This window comes from Callorhinus ursinus, unplaced genomic scaffold, assembly GCF_003265705.2.
Source record: "Callorhinus ursinus isolate GAN/ISIS: 27379988/994484 unplaced genomic scaffold, GSC_fseal_2.0 scaffold31, whole genome shotgun sequence".
In the NCBI taxonomy this organism is placed as follows: Eukaryota; Metazoa; Chordata; class Mammalia; order Carnivora; family Otariidae; genus Callorhinus; species Callorhinus ursinus.
The window spans coordinates 14,294,128-14,306,622 of record NW_027397093.1 but is presented as its reverse complement, the minus strand read 5'-3'; the positions used below and the strand labels follow the sequence as shown (position 1 = coordinate 14,306,622).

The window sequence follows — 12,495 nt, the reverse complement described above, 5'->3', positions numbered from 1 at the left end:
CAGCGTCATCCTTAACACCGCGGTTCTCACACTTGAGCACGCATCTTAATCATCGGGAGGACCTGTCACAACTCAGGTTGCTGGGCCCCACTCCTAGGAATCTCACTCCGTCCATCTGGAGTGGGAGTCTGAGGACTTGCGTTTCTGGGAAGCCCCCAGTGGATACTGAAGCTGTGGGTCTAGGGCTCACACTTGGGGAGTCGCTGGTGGAACAGTGTCGGAGATGAGGCAGAGGGAACGAACGGGGGAAGGGCGGGGGGGGTACCCAGGGTGAGATGAGGCTAGAACGAGGCTGCATGTTTGTCTGACCCACCTGTCGCGTGCCCCCTGCCTATCTCTGTGGCTCACCCGCACTGGGGAGGCTTTTTCAGAATCTGGAGGGTGAGTGAAAGCGGCCAGTAGACATGTCTCATTCGAAAAAAGCCTGCACATACCCAGCCAATAGACCCATCTGTTGTGAACTGCTCTACGATTTCTTGCTTTAGGGATTACGTATATGATTTTTGAAATTGAAGAGATGGAGGGGTTATTTTGCCAGGATTTTTTTTAAGTGTATCTTTTATGCCTCAGATGACCCCGGGGCATATCACAATTTGGGAGTTGGGCAGACAGGGTAGGAGCCAGTGGTTCTGACTCATTGGAGCTCAGTGAGGTTTGGGCCTTTGAGTATTTGTAATGTTTGGGAACCACTGATCTCAGTCTTGCCACCTGATACTAGAAGGTGAGCGAGCTGAAGCCCTAAAAGATTAGATTGTGTTATAGGGGAGACATTTGCACGATGAAAGAGATGATGGCCCGAGGCGTATATGTGACTGAAATTTCCTTTCTGTTCCTTTTTTTGTTTGTTTTAAGACTGGAAAATATCAAAGGCATCTTTGTTTTTGGGAATCCCCAGTTGTCAGTCATTGCTCTGGGCTCCCGAGATTTTGACATCTACCGACTGTTTAACCTGATGACTGCTAAGGGCTGGAACCTGAACCAGCTGCAGTTCCCACCCAGGTAAGCCCGAGGAGCCTCCTGCCCTCACTGCACTCTGTGACTTCGCAACAGCTCGGGTAGCAGGGTGACCCGAAGCCTAGAGACTGACAGTGAGGCCAGCGCTTCAGGACTGACAGAGTATCCGTGGGATTTTCCCTCACCACCTGACATTACTCAGTATCAAGGACAAGACGATGAGCTTTACAAGAGACCAGCGGTCAGTCACGAGCCCCCCCCCCCCGCCGCCCCTCCCCTCTTCCTGGGCTGTGTACTCCCCGCCCCATCTCGTACACCGCCATGAGGCTGCTCTTGCCGACGGGCCTGTGACCTGAGTCATACTTAGCTCAGAACCCTCCACAGGGCCTCTCATCGTTCAGGCCTGCTGCCCTGTCCTGTAATATGCTTCTGTCATTTCATCTCCCACGATGCCTGTAAATAAACCCCACACCCCGATGGCAGAGGTCCCCCGTGCCCTCTGTGCACCCCGATCCTTTCACTTCCTGGTGCTGTTGCCAGTCCCACCTGGACTCAGCTTCTTCCTCTTCACCATCCCTCTGTACCTCAGTCTCCCTTTAGGGGGCGTGAGAGTTTCTTCTGTGCCTTGAAGTCCTTCAAGATCCCTGTGGCCCTTTGCCCATGAGGGTTTATCATCTACAAGGAGAGCATCCCTTTGGTGGCCCCATGGCTGAAGGCATATCATATGACAGTTTTTGAGGGGAGGGGTCCTCCCTCTGTCAGGATGTTGCTCACACGGAGGCATGAAACCCTCATGCCGGCCCGTGCTTGACAGCCCCCGCGTATTTGAGAGCCCTGATGCCCAGGACTGGGAACACTTGTCACAAATAACATGAAGAAGCAAGCGATAAATTCCAGTATGTGGCGCCGCTTTATTTTAGAACTTTGTTTTCTTTTCCCAAGGTTTATCTCTGCCTGTCTCTCTCTTCTCCCACAGTATCCATTTCTGCATCACGCTAGTACACACCCGGAAGCGAGTAGCCATACAGTTCCTAAAGGACATCCGGGAGTCTGTCACTCAAATCATGAAGAATCCTAAAGCAAAGACCACAGGAATGGTAGGGACACTTGGGATTTTTTTCTTCCTGTGGAAGTTCAGGTGTTGTGGGAGGTTTGGAAGAACCAGGTGACCTCGAGTCTGGTCCTGCCTCTGTCCCATCTCCATAAACCTTATTCCTTGGAGCTGATGACCTCTGCCTCACCCGTTCCCAGGCTCTTTGGTGTCAAGTGAGGTGTGCTGTATATAAAGCACCTTGTAAATTTGAACGTGTCATAACAAAGGCACGTGGTGGTCATGTCCCTTTGAACAGAAAATGTTGACAGGAAAGACAAAAAGCCTGTTTTCTCTGGAATTTTCTATGGCAAATCCCATAGGCCAGTTTCTTTGGGCTGAAAGGCAGACCGGCAAGTACCTGTGAAGAGCTGTCTGGGGTGGGCATGGAGCCGGGGAGGAGCAGACACAGAAGGCGGAGACGGGGGGATCGGAGCCACAGCTTCATCTCCGCCCCCGTACGCCTCATCTCCGCCCCCATACGCCTCATCTCCGCCCCTGTACGCCTCATCTCCGCCCCCATACACCTCATCTCCGCCCCTGTACGCCTCATCTCCGCCCCTGTACGCCTCATCTCCGCCCCCGTACGCCTCATCTCCGCCCCTGTACGCCTCATCTCCGCCTCATCTCCGCCCCCGTACGCCTCATCTCCGCCCCCATACACCTCATCTCCGCCCCCATACACCTCATCTCCGCTCCCATACACCTCATCTCCACCCCCGTACACCTCATCTCCGCCCCTGTACGCCTCATCTCCACCCCCGTACGCCTCATCTCCGCCCCCGTACACCTCATCTCCGCCCCCATACACCTCATCTCCACCCCCATACACCTCATCTCCGCCCCTGTACGCCTCATTGCCAGTAATGCTCTTCTGACTGGATTTGTAGGGTGCGATCTATGGCATGGCCCAGACGACCGTCGACAGGAACCTGGTCGCAGAATTGTCCTCAGTCTTCTTGGACAGCCTTTTCAGCACTGATACTGTAACCCAGAGCAGCCAGATGAATGGTTCTCCGAAACCCCGCTGAGCCTGGACCCTCTGTGGCCCTGAGGGGCGCCTGGCCTTCAGAGGGTTCTCGGGGCGTGGAACAGGCCACGCACAGTTTCAGCATCTGGTCTTGCTCCGTGGAGCACGACGAGACAGACCGCGGGACTCCTTGATCCTCGGGGTTCTTGTTCCTCCTCTTGTCATCCTCCTGTGGTCTTTAATGTGGAGACCCTGAAGGAGTCCGTGACCTAATTATTTTGCCCTTGTTCTCAAATGTTACCCTAGGGATTGTTTTAGCCATTTTCTTCTCTAACCTTCTAGCTTTCAACTTCATTTAATCATTGTGTGGCAGCTCTGACCGGTCCTGAGTGTTAGGGAGGCTGGGGTGGTTTATGTGATAAAGAAGGTTTTTTGCGTTCTCTCCGGTGGACTGGCGAGGCAGATCGGAAGATGTTTCCCCGGGTGGGAGTTAGGTACCCTCTAAGCACGAGGCCTTCTCAGCCTCCTCTTTGAGTAGGTGAGTTGTCTCACAGAGTCATGTAGTTCAGCTCAGTTTCTTTTTCCAGGACACAGACGGACAGGCCGCTGTTCCTCTTTTTCGGGATTAGAATGGCTGAGCGTTTTTGCTCAGTCTGTGAAGGCAGGCTTTGGAGTGGCCCTCTGCTGTCCCCGCTTGATACTTGGTGACCACCGTCCTTGGAGATTTGTGTTTGAAATCGTGCTCCCATTGGTTTGTTGTTGTTCCCCTGGATTAGGAAGACAACGCGGTTTCTGGAGAGCCTAGGCCTTTCTGGCCCTGGTGCTTCCTGTCTGCGTCGGCAGCGTTGGGAGCACAGCCGAACCCTCTCCTGGGCTGCTGAGGATCGGAAACCAGAGCCTTTTCTCAAGTTCTCTGAGGGTCACATTGGAATATATGTCCCTAGAGTTGGTGGTGGTCCTCCCCTCACCCACTGTTGTAAGCCATCTCGTCTGAGAATGTTTGCTTGAAGGAACAGCTCAGAGCACCTTCACAAGTTGCCTTGACTTACCCTAGGTGGGTGCAGGGAGCACGTGAGAGAGCCTCCAAGGCAAGGAAACTTCTCCCCATTCGTGTGTCCCTCCTGCCTCTTTCCGTCTGTTCAGCTCCCACAGGTACTATGGCAGTTTAGCCTCAGGTACTGGACACTTCTCAGCCCCGGCTAACTTTGGACTAGGAGAGCATGATGGTAACGGTCAGCTGGGGCCTGGGGCCTGGGATTCCTTCCTAAGACTAGTAGCTCAGGGTGGTGCAGGGACAGGACCAAACCCTGCGCCCACTCCCCACCCTCCTCACCCTTGCACAGGGCCCTGATCTAGGTGGAGCCACTGTCTTCCTCTGAAGATGACATACGGTGTGCCTTTTTTCCTCAGCAGAGAGCAGTGGGGGGCTACTCCTGACCCAGGCCCTCGGGGAAATGGGTCAGTCTTTGAGCTTTTATTTGGGTGGGGGAGGACTTTAAGGGTAAGTCAGGAGCAAATAGCCTCTGTTCCAATCCCCTTCTCAGGGACTCCTGAACCATTCAGCCTCTTCAGGCTGCTGTCCTCTGGCCTCCCTCACTGGGAACGCCGGCCGGGAGGGCCACGACAACCAGACTGTCCCCCAGGCTCCGTGGCATGTTTGTCTGAAGTGGCTCCTGGCACTGTACTTCCTCCACAATAACTGTGACGAGCTGGCCGTGTCATTGCAGGGCTGGAGTGTGTGTGTTCCTCTTGTGCGTTTGTGTGTGTGTGTGTGTGTGTGTGTGTGTGTGTGTGTGCGCGCGCGCGCACGCATGCATGTTAGAGGGAGACGCTAAGATCCTTTGGACGCGGGAGCCGAGTTCCTTCCCGTCGCTGAACTGGAGGCACCTCCCGAGAGAGTTGCTGTGGCCGGAGCTGTGCGCCAGGGCTCCTGGGTCTCCGGCGCGTTCATGGTGTTGAAGGAAGACCCGGGACCCAGAACCACCCCACCGGCACCACTGTGGTTTGTCATCTGTGAAAATGGAGAAGCCTGTGCCCGATAGAGTGTGCTGTTGCTTCCAGCATCTGCGGGCCCTTCCTCTGCTGCCCCGGGGGCAGCGGTGTTTTTCAAAGGGACCTCCTGTAGCCACTTTATAGCACAAGCCTTAGTTTGCCTGACACTTGTGGGCTTTCCAGTCTATGCATACCTGCGCGCCTAGGAACACCTAGTCTGGCAGAGGCGGGCAGAATGTCTTCAGATGTCATGTTGCTAGCAGATGTCACATTGGCCTCTGCAGAAACTGTAGCATCTGGTTTCTACACAGAGTAAGCAGCCGCGTGACCCTACTGCCCTGTCACTTTTAATATTACCGGTTTTATACTTGGAAAATGGTACTTGCCTCTTTTAAATCTTTTCTGTATTTAACTTCTTTCTTCCCAGCTCAGTGCTCCCTTCCTAATTGCAGCAATAATATCTTAAAAAGCAATTCCGTAATTAAATGACCGAAATCTTAACCGACGTGGCTGGTTGCATTCATTTGTTTCTGTAGGGGCGGCCCGGAGAACCCCGGGTGGGGTGGTGGCCGCTGGAGAACTGGCTGCCGGTGGGAGATCGCCCCCTTGTGGTGAAATGGTTGTGTGTGGCCGCGGAGATTTCAGGGCGCTAGCCGTCTGTGGGCGAGAGCACCTCCACGGGAGGCTTCACCAGGAGTGCTGGTCACACCTGCTTTAAGGGGGTCTGGAACTCAGGTCTTTAGTTCCCCAGGGCCCAGGCCCAGCTTGTGTCTTCTATCCTCTTCACCATCTACTTCTGCCTATACGTTAATGATGGATTGAGCCCTCCAGGGTGGGCTGCAGCCCGCTGGGCACTGGCTTCCATGGTTTGGGAGTGGATGGAACCCCTTAGAATACCTCTGCACATGTAACCGCTGGGCATCTTGTTCCATTACAAGTAAGAAGTGAGAAGTCCTTCCGGAGGCCTGGAGCCTGTCACACAGGTAACCCAGCTTTTCAACCCGTTTGGACTTCGCCAGAATCAAGCTAAGGAATGCCGTCTTTGCTAGTTTTCTGCTAAATGACTTGGTTTCCTGAGCACCTGCTTGCTTTGGGGTTAACCTTAGAGGATGAGGCCAGGATATGCTTGGTTAGGAGGCCTGGCCCCTTCCGTCCAAGAGTTGGGGTTTGGATGCTTGCACCTGCTACTTAACCACGGTGAACCCCTTTGCCTTCTCTGAGGGTTCTTGGTAGCAACGAGCCACCTGTAGCCAGACCCAGCAGTGGAGAAGTAATGACAAGAGGCCTGACTTGACAGCCATCAACTACAGCCTGGGTCAGCAAAAGTCAGCATTTGTGAGCCTTTTCTAAAGTTGGAGTCCTAATTGCCACCCTTTCTCTTGAGCTTTCTTTTTCATAATCTGTCCTTAACATCTTCCCCTACAACGTCAGTTATTTGCACGAATTGTAGAATAAACATTTGTTTCTGAAAAAGTATCACTTATGTTTTTGTCCCACATCAGTCTTTCATAGAACTGTAGTGTCCTCTAGGTTGGCGTCTTTCAACCCCCGATCCATGGGTAAGCAGAGGCAGGACGGTGACATAACACGTGCTCCATACCTCCGTGTCTGGTGGCTTCTGTCCCCTAATCCACAGTCGTCAGATCAAAGCACACTTAGGAAAAGGGAACTCAGAAGTGGAGCAGATGGGGGACCACCATCAGAATCTCTCTGGTTTTGATTATTAAGTTTTCTGAGAACCTGCCATTGACATAGGTATTGTTAAGTCTCAGATCCTGCTGGTACCTTTACCAACAATATGCCTATTTCTCGGATGCCAACCTCTGCCTCTTTTCTGGCCCTTGTAGGACCAACTCATCCAGGGTGACTGGGTTGTGACATTGCTAAATGTCTGCTCCAAGGAACCCTGGCATTTGCAAGTCAGCTTAGAACGCAGGCAGCTTCAGGCTAGGGGATCTTGGATGAGAACCCATCAGGAGAAGGGCTTTTCACAATCCTGCATCATGGCATATGCAGACTGCCATCCACGTGGCATGCACTGGGGAGAGAGGAGACTGTGCTCTGTGCCCCCCCCCCAACTTCTCCCAGTCACAGCACATTAGTGGCAACAGTCTATCCTCGAGTTACTAGGTTGGAGGACTGAGTTGTAGGAATCCACTCCATAACTGCTCAGATGGTAAGTAGCCTGTCACCTCGTAAGCTAGGACTTTTGTCCTCTCCCTTACACAGTAAAAGCGGGCAAGCCTTGAGACTCGGACTAAGTCTCTAAGAAACCACAAGACACTATCAGGATTAGAAATCTCCCCCTGGGATGTTGGAGACCAGGAAGAACATAAGACAGCCACAGACTGCCTTTCTAGTCGTAGATCCCACCATGCATAAGTACAGGTGTCCTGCAAACCTTTTCTTTTAGTCATGGTACCACTTCGGCTACCCCTGCCTCAAGAATCCCGTTCAGGTCTTCGAGGCACAGGTCAGAGAAGCGTCCAGACTTACCCTCATCAATCACCTCATGTTCCCTTAGCTCATTTCTTACCCTTGCCTCTAGCATTGACTTCATTCATCCTGCCTAGTGGTAGTTACTGCTTCCTGCTTAATTCCCCTGCATGAAGACAGGGTGGTCTGGTCCCACTCCGCCCCCCCCCCCCAATGCCTTGAACAGTGCCTCCCACAGAGGAAGTGCTTTAAATGCCTCTAGACTCCAATTTGGACTGACCTGTGGAAAGGAAGGTTCTAGAGCCTGAGACCAAGTGAAACACGAGTTTTATTTGAGGCATAAAAGCACAGGTGCTTCTGTCACATACAACGGGGTTGACTTCAGGGTCCTGGTTTCTAAGACAAGACTTGGTGCATCTTAGACACAGCTTCCTGGGAAATGAATTAGAAAGGGAGCAGGACACAGCCTGGCAAGAAGACCGTTACTGTTGCCGGCAAGTCTTCCAGAAAGGGAAGATCGTACTCAGTCAGCGTACGTGTAACAGAGCGCCAAGGCTGGAGAGGGGTGTGGGGAGGAAGGGCGGCGGTGATGTGGGCGTCTCCTTCCATAGCAAGGACTCCCCCTAGCCGGAGGCAGCAGGGTCCACTTGGCCGTTCGGCTGCAGTAACATCTCAGGGCTCCCCGGTTCCCTCCCCGGATTCCCGATTCAGTCACCCCCTTCCCCTGAAGAATTCACAGAGGAAGGGCAGGGCCTAGGTCATGGACACCGCTACTTGTTCGATGAAGCTGGCCAGGTTTATGTCCCGCTCCGAAAGGCCGGCACACTCATGGGTGCTCAGGGTGATGTGGACCTGGAACAAAACCAGAGGTTCGGGCCCCGAGCAGGAGAGGGTCATGGCTGTGCGGCTCAGCCACACCGAGCACTTCAGGGTAGCGCCGGTCTCCACACTGTGGCCTGGGGGGCAGCCTTCCCGAGTCTCTAGCAACACTGCACACCCTCCCGTGGTGGCCCTGGCCCGGGGTCTGAGCTGTTCGCTGTGCGTGCTATTCTCAGCCCCGGTGACGACTTTTTCATTCCTCCACGCCACACCTCCAGGAGGGGTTAGGCCATTTAGAGCTATTAGCCACGAATACGGCCGATCCCACAGCCTTGCCTGCTGTGGTTCGGCCTTCTTGATTGCCTACTCACTGTCTACCTTAACCGCCTGTTCTCTCACCAGTGTTTTCATTTGCACTTCTTTAATTTGTAGTGAGCCTATTTTGCAGGGCTGTTCATGTTGATTCTAGGTGGGGAGGCCCCCAGGGAAGGCCAGCGAAGGGCCTTCAGGACTTGGCTGGGCACGCATCATCGCTCACCTTGTTGTACACGTTAAACCATTCAGGATGGTGGTCCAGTTTCTCAGCCTGCAGGGCCACCCTCGTCATGAAGCCAAAAGCCTATGTAGTGAAGTGAGACCCAGGTCAGCGCTCTGAGAGACAGAGGGCTGCTCTAAGAGTTCCGGGTATGGAGAACCCAAGACCCATCTCCCCACTCTCCAGTCCCCAAGGATGACACTCCAACCTGACTAGGGTAGTGTCTGAAAGGGCTTGGGTAGCAGGGCTTTAAGGGAGAGAACAAGTTCTGGAGTGTAACCCCATCCGCCCCAGTCTCAGAAACTCTGTCCCACCCGGCGACATACCCGGTTGAAGTCTTTGAAATGGAACTGCTTGAAGATGGCGTCTCGGCCTTCCAGCTCGTTCCACCCCACAGCCCTCAGGTTTGGCAGCAACTGCTCGCGCTCCTCAGCACTTAGCCTATGTGCTTTGCCAGCCTAGGAGAGGAAATCAACAGATTCCTTCCAGTCATGAGCGGAAGTCAGCCAGCCTCCCCGGGGGCTCTGGTGGCCGGGTCTAACGCAATGGTCAGGGAGGCACTGAGGGTGGCACCCTGCCCTGGGGGTGGGGCCCTGGCTCACGCGCTGATACGTTCTTAGATTCTGACACTCTGCTCAGAGAACAGAAAATCCTGAGGTGTGATGCAAGTCCCTGGGGCTGAGCAACAACACCCCCCCCCCACCCTAGGTCTCTTATTATAATGAGGGAGTAAAAGCAAAATGAAGCCCAGATGCGAATGTGTTACTACACAACTTTTCAGGGAAAGAGGATCCATGACTGTCCAACCTTCCTTTTTCTGTTATGGACGGTATCCAGTTCACCCCCACGCCTGCAATGTGATTCAAGGAAACAGGCCTAGAAAGGGAAAATGACCACAGTTCTCCTCCCCCCACGCCCCCCTCCATCCTCAAGAGCACAGGCATTGTTCTCAAAGGGAGTCTGAGTTTGCTTCCTGGGCCCGGGGCAAAGGAGCCAGCACTTAAAACACCTTCCAGGTGGTTCTTCACCACACTACAGTGTACACCCACCGGTACTACCTCCCAGTGGGTGTTCCTCATGCCCCCACGCAGCCTCTGAGTACCAGCTGCCAGGCCTGGGGGCTTCGGATTCCCACCTTCTTGTCTACTCCGTCAGCCTGGGGAGCCTGAGCCAACAGAGCTCAGGCCCAAAATGGAAGTAACTTGGCCCAGGGTGACTGGCAAGCCTAATGCCTCAGGCTATTTACCTATTGTGCAAAGTGCCCTCCAGGCAGCCCAAGCTGGTACAGTTCAGGCCCTGAGTGGAACCCTCAGAGACAGAAGGAAGCAAAGGCCGGGTCCATTCTCTGGGGGGATGGATCCAGGCCTAGGCACTGATGGGATCCCAGAATTGAGACTTCTGCAACAGAAACTAATCGAGTGTTGAAGGAAAAATGAACCAGTAAGGTCTGGGAAGAGAATGTGAGGGAGGCTAATTTAGCTTCATGAGGCAGCCCGCAGCCTGGCAGCCGTGGGGGGCCGTTGGCAGGACTGGTTCAAGCCCCAGTTCTGCCATCGTCCAGCAGGGTGGCCCTGTGGCACTCACCTCCCTTGGCTTGAAAGGTAGAAAGGGCCCAGAACTTCCATTTCAGATCAGCAAGAGGAGCCAATGGGACATATCAATAAAGTCCATCCTTATTAAGGGCCTGCCATCTGCATTTGTAAAAGGAGACTTTCTGGGGCTAGCAGGCTTGTTAGGCCTGGCAGGTGTGGTGTTGAACTAGAAAAGCAGTACAGCCTCCTCTAAGTCAATCTTTCTCTCCTGAAAAACACTTGTTTTCTCTGGACTGATCTGGCTTGGTCCAGCTCCTTTCCTCAGCTCTGAGAGATCTGCATCCTGTGCTCAACCCTTGCTCCATTCCAGATCCAGCCCCTTCTCAGTGGCTGATAAGCCTGGTCATGTATCCAGGCAACCAGATGAATGATGTCAGCCCAGGCATCAGAACCCACTGCTTAGGTCTCTGGCCCCGAAAGAAGTAGGTGGGTACTAGTGAGCTCTTAGGAGGCACCCCTTGGCCTTTAGAGACTTCGGGGATCGCCCAAGTTTCACAGCCTGGGGCTGAAATGACAAGTGCCTCTGAGAGCTGGGATCAGAGCGGGGGAAGGGGCAGTGTTTGCTTAGTAAATCGCAGGCCAGGCCTGGCCTGGTCATCTGGGGGAGTGTGCGCTCCGGTTACTGATTACCCGCCCTGCCTGCATCTTTGGGGCCTCAGAGCACCACACCACCAGCCTCACTCTCCCCCTGCCCTCCCTCCAAGCCACAGCTTTCCAAGTGCCTTCTCAGCTGTCACCACAGTCCCTACTGCTCCTCAGGCTTTGGGACCAGAAAGGGGCTGTTCAGTAAAGCTTCCCGGGTCTACATACTACTCTCCTCCCCTGCCAGGGCTTCCAGTCACCTCCAGGAGGGTGGGGGTATTGAAGTAGGGCTGAGCACAGCGCCAAGGGCATCCTGGGAGGAAACCAGCCTGCAGGGTTGGGCTGATCCTGAGCAGTTGGGTCCCCATTGCTGGGCACAGGCCTCAAGCGAGGCACCAGGGGCTGGTTCTGAGGCCAGGGGGCAGCGCCCGGTGCACAGAGGACTTTGCAGGACCCTGTGCCAGAAGCGCAAGCGAGGAGGGTGGTAAACAGACTCGAAGAGAAACAGAACCAGCCTCCCTCCTACTCACACTCACACAGTCGCCCCCTCCCCTCAGTGTTGACGAGAACCTGCCACCGAGGGGGGGCGATGTCTACGGGGCTCACCAGCTGCCTCTCCCCCCCCCCCCCCCCCCCCCCCCCCCCCCCCGCCCTGGGCCCACCGCTCATGTGTGCCTGCAGCCGCGAGGCGCCCTGGGGACACGGGCCTGGGAGCAGGGCCAGGCCTGGGCTGCGCTTCGCTGTCACCCGGCCGCGCCACCGCCCCTCTCCCGGCCTCAGCTCGCCCTGGGGCACCACCGAGGGTGCGGGTGGCAGCGGGGCAGAGACCCGGGCTCTCCGAGCCTGGCGAGCGGCTGGCGGGCGAGGCGCTCGCAGGGACCGTCCCCCACCCTCGCCGCCCCCGCAATAGGCCCCCTCCTCTCCTCCGCTCCCCCGCGCGCCCGGGCCCCGCGGGCGGCGGCGCGCGACCCCTCACCATGGCGGGCGCGGCGCAGGTGCGGACGCGGTCGAGCAGCAGGTGGCCGCCGAGCTGCGGGGTTGGCGGGGCGGCGCCGGGCGCTCGGGCCGCGGGCGGGGAGGGGCCGAGAGGACCCGCCCACCGGTAATCGTTAACTCGGCGGCGACCCGCGCTCTCGGCCTCTGCCCGCTTCCAGCACTTTCTTCCGGGCTCTTGTTCCCCGGAGCTCAGGGGCTGAGAACGCGGGCTCCAGGTGCGGACTTCTGCGCTTGAATGGCGCTCTGCCACTTACCAGCCGTGTCACCCCGGACGCGAAATTACCTTTCTCTTTTTTAAAGGCAACTGATTGAGGTATTGGCCTACAAAAAACTGCGCATAACTAAAGTGTACAATTTGATGCGTTTTGACATATGTGAGCTCTCGTGCAAGCACCACTACGATCATGCTTATAAACATATCATATATCCATCGTCCCTACAGGTTTCCTTCTTTCTCTGACAACCATTCATCTGCTTCCGGGCGCAGTATGTTAGGTTGCATTTCCTAGAATTTATGTAAATGCAGATA

At 55.1% G+C, this 12,495-nt stretch overlaps 2 protein-coding genes across 4 annotated transcripts in view; one reads left to right on the top strand and one right to left on the bottom strand.

Moving 5' to 3' along the window:
* The window catches only part of SGPL1 (sphingosine-1-phosphate lyase 1), a 55,428-nt gene extending 49,921 nt beyond the window's left edge, over positions 1–5,507 (top strand). For all 3 annotated transcript variants that reach the window (XM_025850146.2, XM_073878859.1, XM_025850147.2), the window contains 3 exons: positions 853–999; positions 1,931–2,051; positions 2,935–5,507. In XM_025850146.2, the coding sequence (XP_025705931.1) occupies positions 853–999; positions 1,931–2,051; positions 2,935–3,075 (409 nt within the window). In that variant the 3' untranslated portion in view covers positions 3,076–5,507. The remainder of the gene's footprint in view (positions 1–852; positions 1,000–1,930; positions 2,052–2,934) is intronic.
* Positions 5,508–7,752: 2,245 nt separating this feature from the next.
* Positions 7,753–12,053, bottom strand: PCBD1 (pterin-4 alpha-carbinolamine dehydratase 1). The gene is made up of 4 exons (XM_025850148.2): positions 11,947–12,053; positions 9,123–9,254; positions 8,800–8,880; positions 7,753–8,294 (listed from the first exon to the last, which is right to left on the bottom strand). The coding sequence occupies exons 1-4, from the start codon at positions 11,947–11,949 to the stop codon at positions 8,196–8,198; spliced, it is 315 nt and encodes a 104-aa protein (XP_025705933.1). The 5' UTR covers positions 11,950–12,053; the 3' UTR covers positions 7,753–8,195.
* Between the last annotated feature and the right edge of the window lie 442 nt (positions 12,054–12,495).

Excerpts from the sequence above, each read along its gene's own strand:
- PCBD1 (XM_025850148.2), bottom strand. Across the intron at positions 8,881-9,122 it reads ATTTCAAAGACTTCAACCGG|GCTTTTGGCTTCATGACGAG; the intron begins GTATGTCGCCGG and ends TTCACTACATAG. Across the intron at positions 8,295-8,799 it reads GGTTTAACGTGTACAACAAG|GTCCACATCACCCTGAGCAC; the intron begins GTGAGCGATGAT and ends GTTTTGTTCCAG.